Source organism: Suricata suricatta, chromosome 8 (assembly GCF_006229205.1).
Source record: "Suricata suricatta isolate VVHF042 chromosome 8, meerkat_22Aug2017_6uvM2_HiC, whole genome shotgun sequence".
NCBI classification, from domain to species: Eukaryota; Metazoa; Chordata; class Mammalia; order Carnivora; family Herpestidae; genus Suricata; species Suricata suricatta.
Window position 1 is genome coordinate 31,497,992 of NC_043707.1, and position 13,258 is coordinate 31,511,249.

Consider the following 13,258-nt stretch of genomic DNA (forward strand, 5'->3'; position numbering starts at 1 on the left):
GTAGAGAGAGAGGGAAACAGAATCAGAAGCAGGCTCCAGGCTCTGAGCTGTCAGCACAGACAGAGACAGCTAATTCTAGTAATTTTTTAGAAAAATCAAATTTAGTTTTGTATGTATGGGGAATTCATGCAGACATGAAATTCCAAAGGCAATTAGGCAACATGGAGGCTTACTTAACAACCTGAGCTAAGGAAAGGGGCCTGAGAATACAAAGATGAGAAAGACCATTAACAGGGAGGTGAGAGATGTTTGGAAAACAATGCCCGATTATGCAGGTTTCTTCAGTAAAGAAGAATCTCATCAATAGCTCTCTCTCTGGTATAGGCAGGCATTTAAGGGGAAAGGTAAAGAGCCTTTCCTGAATCTGCTGGGTTTCAATTGCTTTTACCTCAAAATAATGTTCATGCTAAAGTTAAAGTGCTCCATCTTGGGGCAGCCTGCCCTTGATCCCTAACATTCCCTTCTCTACAAATCAAATTTCACACATTAAAAGTCAAGTACCAGCAGAGGTTTAGAATACAAATCTGCACATATCACTGTGCTGTTTACAACCATTTTATTAACTTCTCTGTGAGGCAAAAAAAAAAAGTCACAACCTGGCCTCTACGTCCTCATTCCATCTCGTTGCTTCCCTGATCATTCCCTATGCTTCGATAATGCCCAGATCTCAGGACAAACTTCTATTTGTCTTTCAAATCTCAGCTTAATAATAAATCCATGAAAAGATGCTTAACCTTAGTTACAACAGAATAAATGGAAATTAAAGCTACAAAGAAATGCTTCCATCTATTGAACTGGCAAAATTTAGCCATTAAAAAAAAAAATCTGGTACTGCTCTGTTGTGATTCTTTTCCCCCTGAGCAAAGCCAGTCATTTCACATTTGGTCAAGGTAAGTATGCCTAAAGTTTCATTTAGGGATGCCCTCCAGGTCGTGGCTTCTGAAAGTTTTAATTAATTAATCTATCTACCTATTTTATTGTAAATTCTACACCTGCCTACCTACCTACCTACCTATGTATCATAAGCTCCACGTTGAACGTGGGGACTGAACTCACAACCCTGAGATCAAGAGTCCCATGTTACACTGGCTGAACCAGCCAGGAGCCGTGGCTCCTGAATTTTTCTTAATACAGTATTTATAACATCGAAAAAGCATGTGGATAGAAAAAGGAGGCTTCATTGCTAATTCTGATGGTCTTCAAATACAGTGTACTACTTTCTTCAGGCTATCTAGAATGTTTAGCACAAGAGGCTCATCAAACAAAAGTCATGGTCTACTATAACCAAAAGGGGAACTGTGCCTTTTCCCAGGTGTTTGCTGGTCTTTTTCTCTCTTCTATGCCAATTCCCAAAAACTTATACTCTTTTATAGAATGCCCCAAATCCATTCCGGAACAAGATGAGGCAGAAAAAAAGCCAAATTATCATTGATTCTAACAATTTAATGATACTTACCAACTAATGTTAGGGTGCCTTTTTTCTTCTTCTTTTTTTTTAATGTTTTATTTTATTTTTTGATACAGGGAGAGACAGAGCATGAGAGGGGGAGGGGCAGAGAGAGGAGGAGACACAGAACCGGAAGCAGGCTCCAGGCTCTGAGCTAGCTGTCAGCACAGAGCCCGACGCGGGGCTCGAACCCACGAATGTGAGATCTGACCTGAGCTGAAGTCGGAGGCTTAGCCGACTGAGCCACCCAGGTGCGCCAGGGTGCCTTTAACACACTCATTGTGTACCTGAAAACTCGTAGGCAGACCAATTCTTGAGGCACAGAATTCTACTGTACAGTACTTAACCTTCTTCCATAACAGCTCCCCAACCCCTGAAAACAATCGATTTGCCTCTTAACTCTTTTCTTGACAGTTCTTTCAATTCTTCCTTTATATAACATAGGTTTCCAAGGACCTCGCCCACCAGACCCCCTTTCTCTCGATAAACTATTTATAAATGGCAATCTAGAAATGTGCTTCCAAACTCAAGCAGATCTCTGTTGTGTGTGCTTGCTAATCTGAAGAAAGCCCAACGGAACTATTCCCTCTCTTGGATCAGCCGCTACCCAGGACTTCTAATGAGGCTCCGTTTCCCACCGCAGGTCCCCAACCCCCTCAGTTGTGTTGTCATCAATTAGCCTCGAGTTCGGACTTCCTGTGGAGAACCAAGGAAAAAGCGAAGCCCGGGTCAGGAGGACTGAGGGCCCGCCTCAGGGAGAGCACAGAAAATCTGCGCTGGAACGCGAAAGAAGCACTTTAAGAAAGCCTCGGGGCGGGCAGGAAAAGGCTTTCCATCGAGGATGCGCCTCCACCAGCAGGGGCTGGGTCGGAGCACGGCGCTCCGCCCCACAGCCCTCCCAGGACCGGTCTGGGAGGTTCTCCGGAGGCCACAGCTGCTCAACCGCCTTCCTCTCCGAATCCTTTCGTCCATGGCTCCCTCTCCCGCCGTTAAGCGAACCAGGAATGGAGAGACTCACCGGATTCCGAGCGGCTCGAAGCGCCGGTGGCTCGACGAGCCTCGCAGCCGGCGCAGCCGGAAGTTCGTCAGAGCCTCGCCTCCCGCGGGAGTTGTCGGGGGCCGTAGCGGTCCCTCTAGGAACTGGGGACGGCGTCTTTGCATCTCTGTGTCTTGGGTCGTCGGAGGCTGTGGAGTCTCGGGGGCAGGCGCAGTCCGCGCCACTTCGAGAACTAGCGGGAACCTGGTTGTCCTGCCACCACTCCCCACCGCCTTTTTTTTTTTTTTTTTTTTAAGCCAAAGAAGTGCCAGCCAGTTGAATGTCTCGCCGGTTCTCGCACTCAGTCTCCGCCGCCCCATTCCAGGGAGAGGCGCGGGTTCGGCGCGGCGACCTCGGTCCCTTTGTGGACTTCAGAACCCGGTTCGCCCATGACCTGAGTCCGTCACCTCATGAGAACGCGGAGGCCCAAGTTTATGGACACGGAACCCTATGCTTGGCCCGCGAAGCCAGAGATTCAGTGATCACTCTCGGGCCTGGGTCACGGTGGCATCAATCCGAAGTAGCCGTGCCTTTCGGGTTTTTTGCGCGTTCTAAACTTCCTGGGCAGAAATCTCGGAGGTTTCTCTCTCTCTCTCTCTCTCTCTCTCGCTCTCTCGCTCTCTCTCTCTCTCTTTTTTTAAGAATGTAGTTTGATATTTATTTAGTATAAAAGGTTTGTGCACAGTGTAACAAATACAGTTTTTACAACTCTGTTTTGAAAATGTGGTGGTGGTTTACTTGGGTTTCATACTCTTAATTACTTCATCCATTAGTTCTTTTACTTCTTTGTGCCTGGTAACTGCTCGGCTCACACAGTCCTGAAGTTTAGCTCCAGTCAGCCCACTTCCACCTGGTTTGTGGAGACAACATAGTTTGCCTTCCTCATCCGTTACTACTGTTAAGGTTCCAGTTGCAAGATGCTCCTCCTCTCCGAGGGTCAACTATGAGCAGAGTGTCATCAAATACAGCAAAAGCGGTTGCAACTGGATGAGTTCTAATATTCAAGTAACTTTTCTTCTTTAAATTAACTTCTGCTAAGGCAGTTTCTTCATTTATAGTAACTTCTGGTAGCTGTACATTTTTTAAAGCTGCTAACAGAGCAAATTTCCAGGCATCCAAGATGTTCCCATCATAGTCAAGGCAAATGATACCACAGTACAGAACCGAAGAGAGCTTTCCGGGAGAAATGCATAAGTCCTCTTTCTGAATTATCTGTGAATTTTCAATGACATCTGCAATGAACTGGCTAGCCACTTGGGCCTCTTCTCCAGGAGGTCCAGAACCAAAATCAATATATCCTTTATCAGGAGCATCTGTTGGTGGTGCTGCAAATTCCGCCTTAATCCCACAAATTACTGTAGCATTTCCCACCTGCACTAACGTGGAACCATCTGCAGTACTAATTGAACCTATGTTGACTGTTGTGGTTCTGAATTCACCAAGTTCTCTTCCATCAGGACGGCAGTTGTCTTTCAGAAATCTGTAGGGGCGCCTGGGTGACTCAGTCGGTTAAGCAACTGGTTTTGGCTCAGGTCATGATCTCATGGTTTGTGGGTTCGAGCCCCACATCAGGCTCTGTGCTGACAGCTAGCTCAGAGCCTGGAACCTGCTTCAGATTCTGTGTCTCCCTCTCTCTCTGACCCTCCCCTGCTTGTGCTGTCTCTCTCTGTCTCTCAAAAATAAAAGACATTAAAAAAGATAAAAAAAGAAATCTCCTGTAATACTCCAGAGGTTCCAGCCGCCATGTCTGGAGGTTTCTCTCTAGGTTCTCCTGATGCAGCAGGACTGGTTAAAGAAGTTTCTGCCTACCTTTTCCTCCCGCTGCTCCTGCTCGGCTGCAGGTTTCAGACTTGATTCTCAGTGTTTGATTTTGCTTTTGCCTGATTCTTAAAAGACACACATGCTGAAGGACACCAACATCCCTGTATACCAAATCCCTGACTAAATGCACCATAACTTTACAGAAACATGACAGCATTTCCCCCTCTTTTTCTAGGATGATTAAAAAATTTTTAATTTTCAGACAAAAGCAGAGAGGATGACAGTGGGCCTCCATGTACCAACTGGCCAGTGTCAAGTTATTCCATGGTCAGTCTTGTTTCATTAATTCCTTCCCACATGCATTGGTCAGACATCTAAGATGAGTGGGTTCCCAGTGCCACCTGTTACAGGCACCAAAAGCCAATGGTCATCCAGAAGTGAGCAAATTGGAGGATGTGAGGTCTGAACACTATACCTAATTTGACCGGAGAGAATCTGAAGAATTTTTCCTTGCTTACTTTAGATAGGATAAGAGGAGGGAAGAATGAGTGACAAAGTAGTCGTAGTTTCAAATACAGGAGGAGTTGTCATTTCCAAAAGAAACTGGTCTTAGGCAACCTAGGAATTCAAATGAATGGGAATTCAATGAATGGGAATGATAGAAAAGTTCAATATAAGGAAGGACTTTTATTAAAGTTGCTCAATATGGCCACTTCCTGTATCATCTTGTGCTGTTTTGAAGAGGTGGGAGAGCCCCTGGGAATGTGGAAGACACCTTTAATATCTTCATACAGCTTGCTCCATACTCCTGTTAGTTTTTTCCTTGACATCCGACCCTTTCACAACATCTACTGTTACCATTCCTTCCATATACCTCTTTAGAGTACTTACTATGGGCAAGGTACTGTTAAGCACTTGGTTTCACTTCTTTATTGCTGCATTAAAAACTACCTCAACACTTAGTGACTTGGGGTGCCTGGGTGGCTCAGTTGGTTAAGTGGCCGACTTTGGCTCAGGTCATGATCTCAGGGTTCGTGGGTTCAAGCCCCTCATCGGGCTCTGTGCTGACAGCTCAGAGCCTGGAGCCTGCTTCAGATTCTGTGTGTGTGTGTGTCTGCCCCTCCCTTACTCATGCTCTGTTTCTCTCTGTCTCAATAATAAATAAACATAAAACATAAAAAATAAAATAAAAACAAAAAACCCCACAGTGCCTTAACAGTTATCAGTTCTCACACGATCTCACAAATCTGTGGATTGGCCAGGTTCCTCTGCTTCCTATGGCATCACTAAGGAACTGGGATGGCTGGTGGTTGGCCCACAGACCGGAAGCTAAGCTGAGATGTTGGCCTGGGGGTCGGGTACTCCTCCACATGAGTGTCTCTGAGTGGCTGCTTGGGCTCCCTCGTGACATGACTGCTGGCTTCCACAAGAGGAGCATTTTAAGAGGTCAGGGTGGAACTCACAGGTGTTTGGGGCCCAGCCTTGGAAGTTACACAGCATCATTTTTACCATATTAGATTGTTTAAACAGACCACTGTGAGCAGGGACACCTGGGTGGCTCAGTCAGTTAAGTGTCTCACAGTTCGTGAGTTAGAGCCCTGCGTTGGACTCTGTGCTGACAGCTCAGAGCCTGGAGCCTGCTTTGGATTCTGTGTCTCCCTCTCTGCCCCTCCCGCGCTCATGCTCTGTCTTTCTCTCTCTCTCTCAAATAAGTCATTAAAAAAAATTTAAACAGGCCACTGGGCCATATTCAAGGGAAAGACTTTATTTCTTGGTGAAAGAAATTTCTCTATTTCATTGTGATAGAGTATGTAGGATGGGAGATAATGTTGTGACTCTTTGGAAATAATCAGCTACACACATTTATCTTCATTATATCAATCCTATGAAATATTATAGACCCAAGAATACTTACCCCCGTGAAGTATTGAAATCTGTTTTACAGATCAGGAAACTAGAGCTCAGGAAAGTTAAGTACCTTGACCGATGTCATACAAGTGATCTGCGGGAAAGTAAAGATTCACACTTCACTCTTTTCCTCCAAAGCCTGTGCTTTTAGTCAATCTGCTGCCTCTGAATGAGACCGGAGGGAGAAGAGATGGTTGAAGGGAACAGAATCACTAGGAGAAAACCAGGAAACCTGAACAATTCCATGAGCCACATATGTGTTGATGTCTTGGTAGTGTTCAATCTAGTCTCTTAGTCAAAAGGATCTTCGTCTCGTCATGCAACCAGTGAGCTGTGATGTTGAGGCTTGAAGGAAATCCTTCCAATTCTAAGTCTATTGCTCTTTCTAAAGCAAAGGGGCCCAGAGTTGGAAACTATTAATGTCCAAATAGACCTTAAGGATAATCTGGTTATGCTCCTGTTTTCAGATGAAGAATGCTGGGGCCCCTGGGTGGCTTAGTCAGCTAACTTCTGACTTTGGGTCAAGTCATGGTCTCACAGTTTGTGAGTTCGAGCCCCACATCAGGTTCTGCGCTGACAGCTTCGAGCCTGGGGCCTACTTCGGATTCTTTATCTCCCTCTATAAACATTAAAACAACAAAAACAAAACAGAAAAACCAATGCTCGGAAAATCAGATCCAAAGCACACTAGTGAGCTAGTTGGTAGTGGAGCTGAGAGTAGAAAACAGATTCTCCAATTCCATCTCATGTCCTCACTATATCTCAAAAGTTTTTTTTAATGTTTATTATTATTCCCTCTCCCTTCTTTTTGAGAGAGAGGACGACCCAGGCAGTGGCAGAGAGAGAGGGGGAGAGAGGATCCAAAGTAGGCTCTGTGCTGACAGTGGTGAGTCTGATGTGGGGCTCGAACTCATGAACCATGAGATTGTGACCTAAGCAGAAGTCGGATGCTCAACCAACTGAGCCACCCAGGTGCCCCTATCTCAACAGATTTTTAGAAACAGCATTAGGAAGTTAGGGCTGTCTGGGTGGCTCAGTACGTTAAGCGTCCAACTCTTGATCTAGGCTCAGGTCATGATCTCACTGTTCATGAGAGCAAGCCCCAGTGGGGCTCTGTGCTGACTTCAGCCTGCTTGAGATTCTTTCTCTTTCCTTCTTTCTGCCCCTTCCTGTCACATGCAGGTTCTCTCTCTCTCAAACTAAATAAACTTAAAATAATTTTTAAAAGCAATAGGAAGATCAACATGCTATCCATGCAAAGTATACTTTATTAAAGCAAATTAACTTAGGCTGAATCATTATTTTCTTCCATTAAGGTAACTGTGACCGTATGGCACAACCACAAGAGAGCAAAGGGAAAGTCAGCCAACTTGACTGGTTCTCTCTGTGGGGTGTTGCCTGCATTTCCTCTTCAGAACAGTTTTGATTTCTGAGAACCTCATACTTTTCCTGTGAATTCACTTGACAAACACCAAGTATGTGTCACCCATTGTGTTATAACACAGGAAAAATGAAAAATATAGTTCTTGACAGATATGTAAGCAAATAATTGCAGATGTGGTCAATGAAAATAGAAATGAGACCAATAAATGGTGCCTGAATAGGTCCTCTTGGGCAACCACAGTCTAGCTTCTTTCTATGCAAGAAACTTTCCACGCAAACACTCTATGACAGCCCTCTGCTTCTAACCATTATGCAGCAGGGAACTTACTCGTTTAGAGAACAGTTCCCTTCTTTCAGAGCGTTCTAATTGCTGGAATTCCTTTACATTAAAGCAAAAATCTGTTTTTCTACAATTTTAACTCATTGACCCTGGTCTTGATTGGTTCTTTTGTGAGCAGGGGTCAATAGCCTGTTTTCTCAAGAGGAAGAAAAACAAGTTTCTCAGGAAATGCAATATTTGCTCCAATAAACACAAAAGAAGAAATTCCTATAACTTCCTTCACAAGGTGCAATCAGCATAAGGAGACAAGTCGTTCCTGATACGAGTGGGGGGTAGACATCAGTCGCCATCTGATGGTGGTAGGCCCCGGCCTTGCAAACCCACATTTCAGAAATGGCTTCCAGCACGAACTGACCTAAGGACACTCTGAAGGTCCATGATTTCTAAATGATCTCCATATTCTCCCATTGTCTCTACATTATCCAGTTCTTTTTTCTTTTAACGTTTTTTAAAATTTATTTTTGAGAGACAGGGAGAGACAGTACAAGCAGGGGAGGGTCAGAGAGAGAGGGCTCCAGGCTCTGAGCTAGCTGCCAGCACAGAGCCTGACGCGGGGCTTGAACCCACGAACTGTGAGATCATGACCTGAGCCGAAGCCGGATGCTTAACCAACTGAGCCACCGAGGTGCCCCTATCCAGTTCTTTTTTGTCTTGAAAGATTATTTGCCTTGAAAAAGAAAAAGCATTGCCCTATCCTTGGTAACAGAAATCCAGAAGGGGAAAAGCTGCCAGTGGTTCCTGTAGGCTCTAGGTTCCTCCCTTCTCTGCCAGCAGCATGGTGGTCAAAATGTCTCCCTAAAATGGTGGCTTTCTGGATTTTCCTTGCTCATTCTTGCCAAGGCTTATTTTGGCTGCCATCACCATGCTTCACCAGTAGAGGGGGATCAAACCTTGATTTCTCCTAAAACAGCTCCACAAACTTCTGTCTGTCCTATTCCAGCTGTGAAAACTTCCTTTATTTCTTCCTGGTAGGGGTCCACACGAACAGCATGTTGGGGAGCTGCAAAGATCATCATTCAGCTAAATAAAATGAAAGGAGGGGCACCTGGCTGGCTCAGTGAGTAGAGCTTGTGACTCTTGGTCTTAGGGTCCTGAGTTTGAGCTCCACCTTGGGTGTGTATATATATATATATATTTTTTTTTTTAAAGAAAGAAAAAAATGAAAGGAAAAGAGAATACAATCAGAGTGATGTAATTAGACAACCCCATAGTTTGGAGCTGGAGCCCCATTGCTAAATGAGCCTTGGAAAATTTAGATCTGCAACTTTATTATCTGGAAAATGAGCATATCAGTACTTTTGCTGACAAATTTAAGTAATCTCTACACCCAGTGTGAGGCTCAAACTCACAACCCTGAGGTGAAGAGTCCCACACTCTACTGACTGAACCAGCCAGGTGCCCCACCTTCTCTGACAGCTTAAAGTGTTTGGATCAGACGAAAGTGAACTAGCTCTGTAACTGACAATACCAACAGTGAGATTTTTAGTCTTCAACACTCTTGGCTACAATATAATTTTTTACTCATTTAAAATGTTTATTTGGGGGTGTCACCTGGGTAGCTGAGTAGGTTTAGCATCTGACTCTTGATTTAGCCCAGGTCAAGATCTCATGGTCCATGAGATCAAGCCCTGCATTGGGTTTTGTGGTGACAGCACAGAAGCTGCTTGGAATTCTCTCTCTCCTCTCTCTGCCTCTCCCCCATGCTCACTCAAGCACTTGCTCGCTCGCTCTCAAAAAATAAAATATTTAAAATAGTGAAACGTTTATTTGGTAACAGTATTATTTTTTTAACCTGATTTTATGTATTTATTTTTTAAATTTTAGTTAACAGACAGTGCTATATTGGTGCCAGGAGTAGAATTCAGTGATTCATCACTTACATATGACACCCAGTGCTCATCATAACAAGTGGCTGTCTTAGTACCCATCACCCATCCAGCTTATTTCCCATCCACCTCCTCCATCAACCTATAGTTTGTTCTCTATCATTAAATGTTCTTGGTTACAATATTCCTTCTGATCCCCTCTCTGGTTTAACATTAGCCTCCATGTCCCCTTCCCCAGGGATAGATATGGCTCCTCCCATCACAGATACTTTTTAAAAATTTGTCCTCTCTGGAGGGAGCCACCTACCTTCTCCCTAATAAGAGAAGGTGAAGTTTCCTGCCGAGACTTTTATAAGTGCGGGTTGTAAGTTGTTCCCCTAGCTTCTGGAAGAACACAGGAAAAAAATGTGCATCATATTAGAATAGAAGGAGATCACAAAGGACATCTGGCCCAGCCCTCCCCATGCACAATGCCTTCCTGCCCCCGAGGGCCCCCCAGCCATACCTAAGTGCCTGAATCCTCCCAGCTCTGGCTGGCCCTGCAACAAGGTTCTTTCTTCTCCCAGGGCTTCGACAAGGGCTACTCTGGTTATGCAACTTGTACCCTGCCAACACCCCAGGGGCCAGCATTCACCTTATTATCTGGAAGTTATCAATGGGTTGTGCGGTTATCACAACTTGCAGGCAGAAGGCAGTTGGGAAAGTGTCTAGAGGAAGGGGTGCCTTTTCCTCATGTGTCCTGGGAGCAGCCAGGCAGAGCCCCTTCACTCACCTGCCTTACTCATTGCGGTCGCTCTTTCCTTTTCTTATTCCTAGCGCATGGCCTGTTAGTGTTTGTCGCAAAGACTTTTTGGTTCTATGTCTTGGCAGTCATGCAGAATAAATCGAATCTCTCTTTTTTCATGACAGGCCTTAAGGTATTTGAGGGGAGAGAGCAACTTCCCTGTGAATTTTCTCCTCACCAAGCAAAAACAAAATCAAAAACAAAAGAAACCTTTATTGTACACACGAGGTGGTTTTGCCTTTATTATCCTGCACATGGATTATTTCTCTTTTTAAATGTGCAATCCAGAACCAAATGTAGGGCACCCTGATAAAGATAACCTAGGTAGGGTAGAGTCAGACTACCACCTCCTGTGTTCAAGCGTCCAGAATAGAAGTCACACCGAACATTTGGAGGCAGCGGTAACTACACTGTCAAAGGGACATGGGTAGTTTGGGACAAGCAAGGAAGGGCCCCTTTAAGTTTGGGCAGCAATTTTTCACTCCTCCATGAAGAATTCTGGTTCACTGGAGGATCTGGGATTGCAAAGGGACTTGCATCAGCTGAAGAAGGAGTGGGGCGACTTTAATCACAGAGGCCTTGTGAAATTTTTGCACATAACATTTGGGACCAAAATGGGCCCAGAGCCAGAATCGCCAGTTTCACAAGGACCTGTTTTCAGGGTTAGGTGTTTTAGAGACTCATGGGATGGAGGACATGCCAGGATGTTTCATTTTTTTAAAAGTGAGACTTTTGTAACAGCTAAATAAATATTCGGGAGAGAGTGAGAGGCCCATGGAGGAAATAACAGGTGACATATTTTTGGAACACTTATGTCAGGCACTGTTGCACATGATTTACATGTAATGGCTCATTTAATGCTTATAGGAACTCTCTGCCCATTTTGCACAATGTAACTAAGACACAGCAAGCAAGGGTAGGTGGTGGATGAAGGGTTTGATCCTGGGCAAACTGGCTCCATCCGAGACCTGTATCTGTCTAACCACTGTGCGAGGCTGTTCCGAAAACATAGTTGTGGGATCATGTAAATGATTTATGAAGGAGGGAGAAGGGAGAAGGGAGGTCATAACAGAGAACGGTTGCTAGTGTCACACACTTGGTTTTAAAATCCAGTTCTGGGGGCACCTGGCTGGCTCAATCAGAAGAGCATGCGACTTGGGGTCGTGAGTGCAGCCCCATGTTGGGTGCAGAGATTACTTAAAAATAAAGAAGTAAAGGGGCACCTGGATGGCTCAGTCGGTTAAGTGTCCGGCTTCGGCTCAGGTCGTGATCTCACGGTTCAGGGTTCAAGCCCCGCATCGGGCTCTGTGCTGACAGCTAGCTCAGAGCCTGGAGCCTGCTTCTGATTCTGTGTCTTCCTCTCTCTCTGGCCCTCCCCTGCTGGCGCTGTCTGTCTCTGTCTCTCAAAAATAAACAAATAAACATTAAAAAAAAATAAAGAAGTAAATACATTTAAAAAATAAAATAAAATGGAGGCGCCTGGGTGGCTCAGTCAGTTAAGTGTCGGGCTCTTGATTTAGGCCCAGGTCATGACCTCCCTGTTCCTGAGATTGAGCCCCAGCTCAGGCTCTGCAGTGACAGTGTGGAGCCTGCTTGGGATCCTCTCTCTCCCTTTCTCTCTGCCTCTTCTCTGCTCATGCTCTTTCTCAAAATAAACAAACATTTAAAAATGAAATAAAATAAATTCAGCTCTGCCATTGACTGGGTAAGCAACTTCATTTTCTAGGCCTGTTTCTGCACTTGTGAAATAAGGCAACTGTTTTTTGGAAAACTGATGTGTGGCTTAGAGAATATTCATGGTTATTATTCATGAGTGAAGAGAGCACCACCAAAGGATAGTGTAATGCAGCCACTGACCAGGTTTCAAGGAAATGGTCAAATGCTCTAGAAAAGGGAGAATGAAGATGAGAAAATGCTATCAAGATCTTCTGTGATCTCCTGTGGTGCCATTTAAGCTGCTGGGAAAGAGCTGAGGTGCAGGAGCTTTAAGAGGGAGATCAGGACTGAGAGATGAGAACAGTGGTCATGGTCCACTTGAGGAACTTGGCAGCTCAAAAGGAAAGGACAAAATCAAACAGAAGATTTTTAAAATTTGCTTTTGCTCCTTTAAGCTACAGGTGTGTGCTTCTTTAAACATAGAACAGGTGTTACAAAGGTGAGGAGGACCATACAGGCACCAGAGAGCAAGGCCAGGGGTTCCAGGGAGCAGGAGGACCAGGAAGTGAGGCACGGTTTGGTGGCCTCAGGCCCTTGGGAATACTGACCGGCATCTGCTGAGAAAGGGTGAAGTGAAGCTGTGATCAGCATGGGGAACTGGAGAGCGGGAGACACCTGCACTGGGAACCCAAGACTCCAGGACTCCAAATAGGATTGCCCACCAAGGCACAGGTGGAAGGAAGGTGACCACATCTGCTTGTTTCCATCCTGCAGCTGTGACGAAGCCCCAGGAAGAGACGAAGGGGAGGCAGCCACCAGGGTTTGAACTAGACGGTAGAGTAAAAAGTTGAGAGAAGCTTCTGGAAGAAACCCTGACCCTTGGCTCTTGGAGCTCTGGTTTGCCCTGGGGGTGCGGTTAAGGTTCCAGTCCTCTCCTTGCCCAAGGCTGATTTTATCAGCTCAGCTGGAATCTGCCACAGGTCCCATTCTCCACAGCAGTGACGAACTTCAATAATGGATTGGATTTCTTTCCATTTCCACCTACCCCATCCCTCACTTCCATTCTCTGGAATCACTTCCCAAAGTAAATCACCTGCACACAAGTCCTCAGCTCAGG

General features: G+C 45.2%; 2 protein-coding genes across 5 annotated transcripts in view; both read right to left on the bottom strand.

The window, feature by feature from the left end:
* ZNF3 (zinc finger protein 3) overlaps positions 1–13,258 on the bottom strand; it is a 64,743-nt gene that overhangs the window by 28,486 nt on the left and 22,999 nt on the right. For 2 of the 4 annotated variants that reach the window (XM_029946873.1, XM_029946875.1), the window contains exon 1: positions 2,466–2,564. The exons of 1 other annotated variant lie outside the window; for it this stretch is intronic. The gene's annotated coding sequence lies outside the window, so the exon portion shown is untranslated. Of the gene's footprint in view, positions 1–2,465; positions 2,565–13,258 lie in introns of those variants that run through there. One more of the 4 variants, XM_029946874.1, reaches the window with a different exon arrangement.
* On the bottom strand, positions 3,218–10,486 carry LOC115299356 (exosome complex component RRP43-like). Its single transcript, XM_029948721.1, is given in 4 exon segments — positions 3,218–3,416; positions 3,418–3,963; positions 10,207–10,306; positions 10,474–10,486. Coding segments are annotated over 4 exon segments (858 nt in total).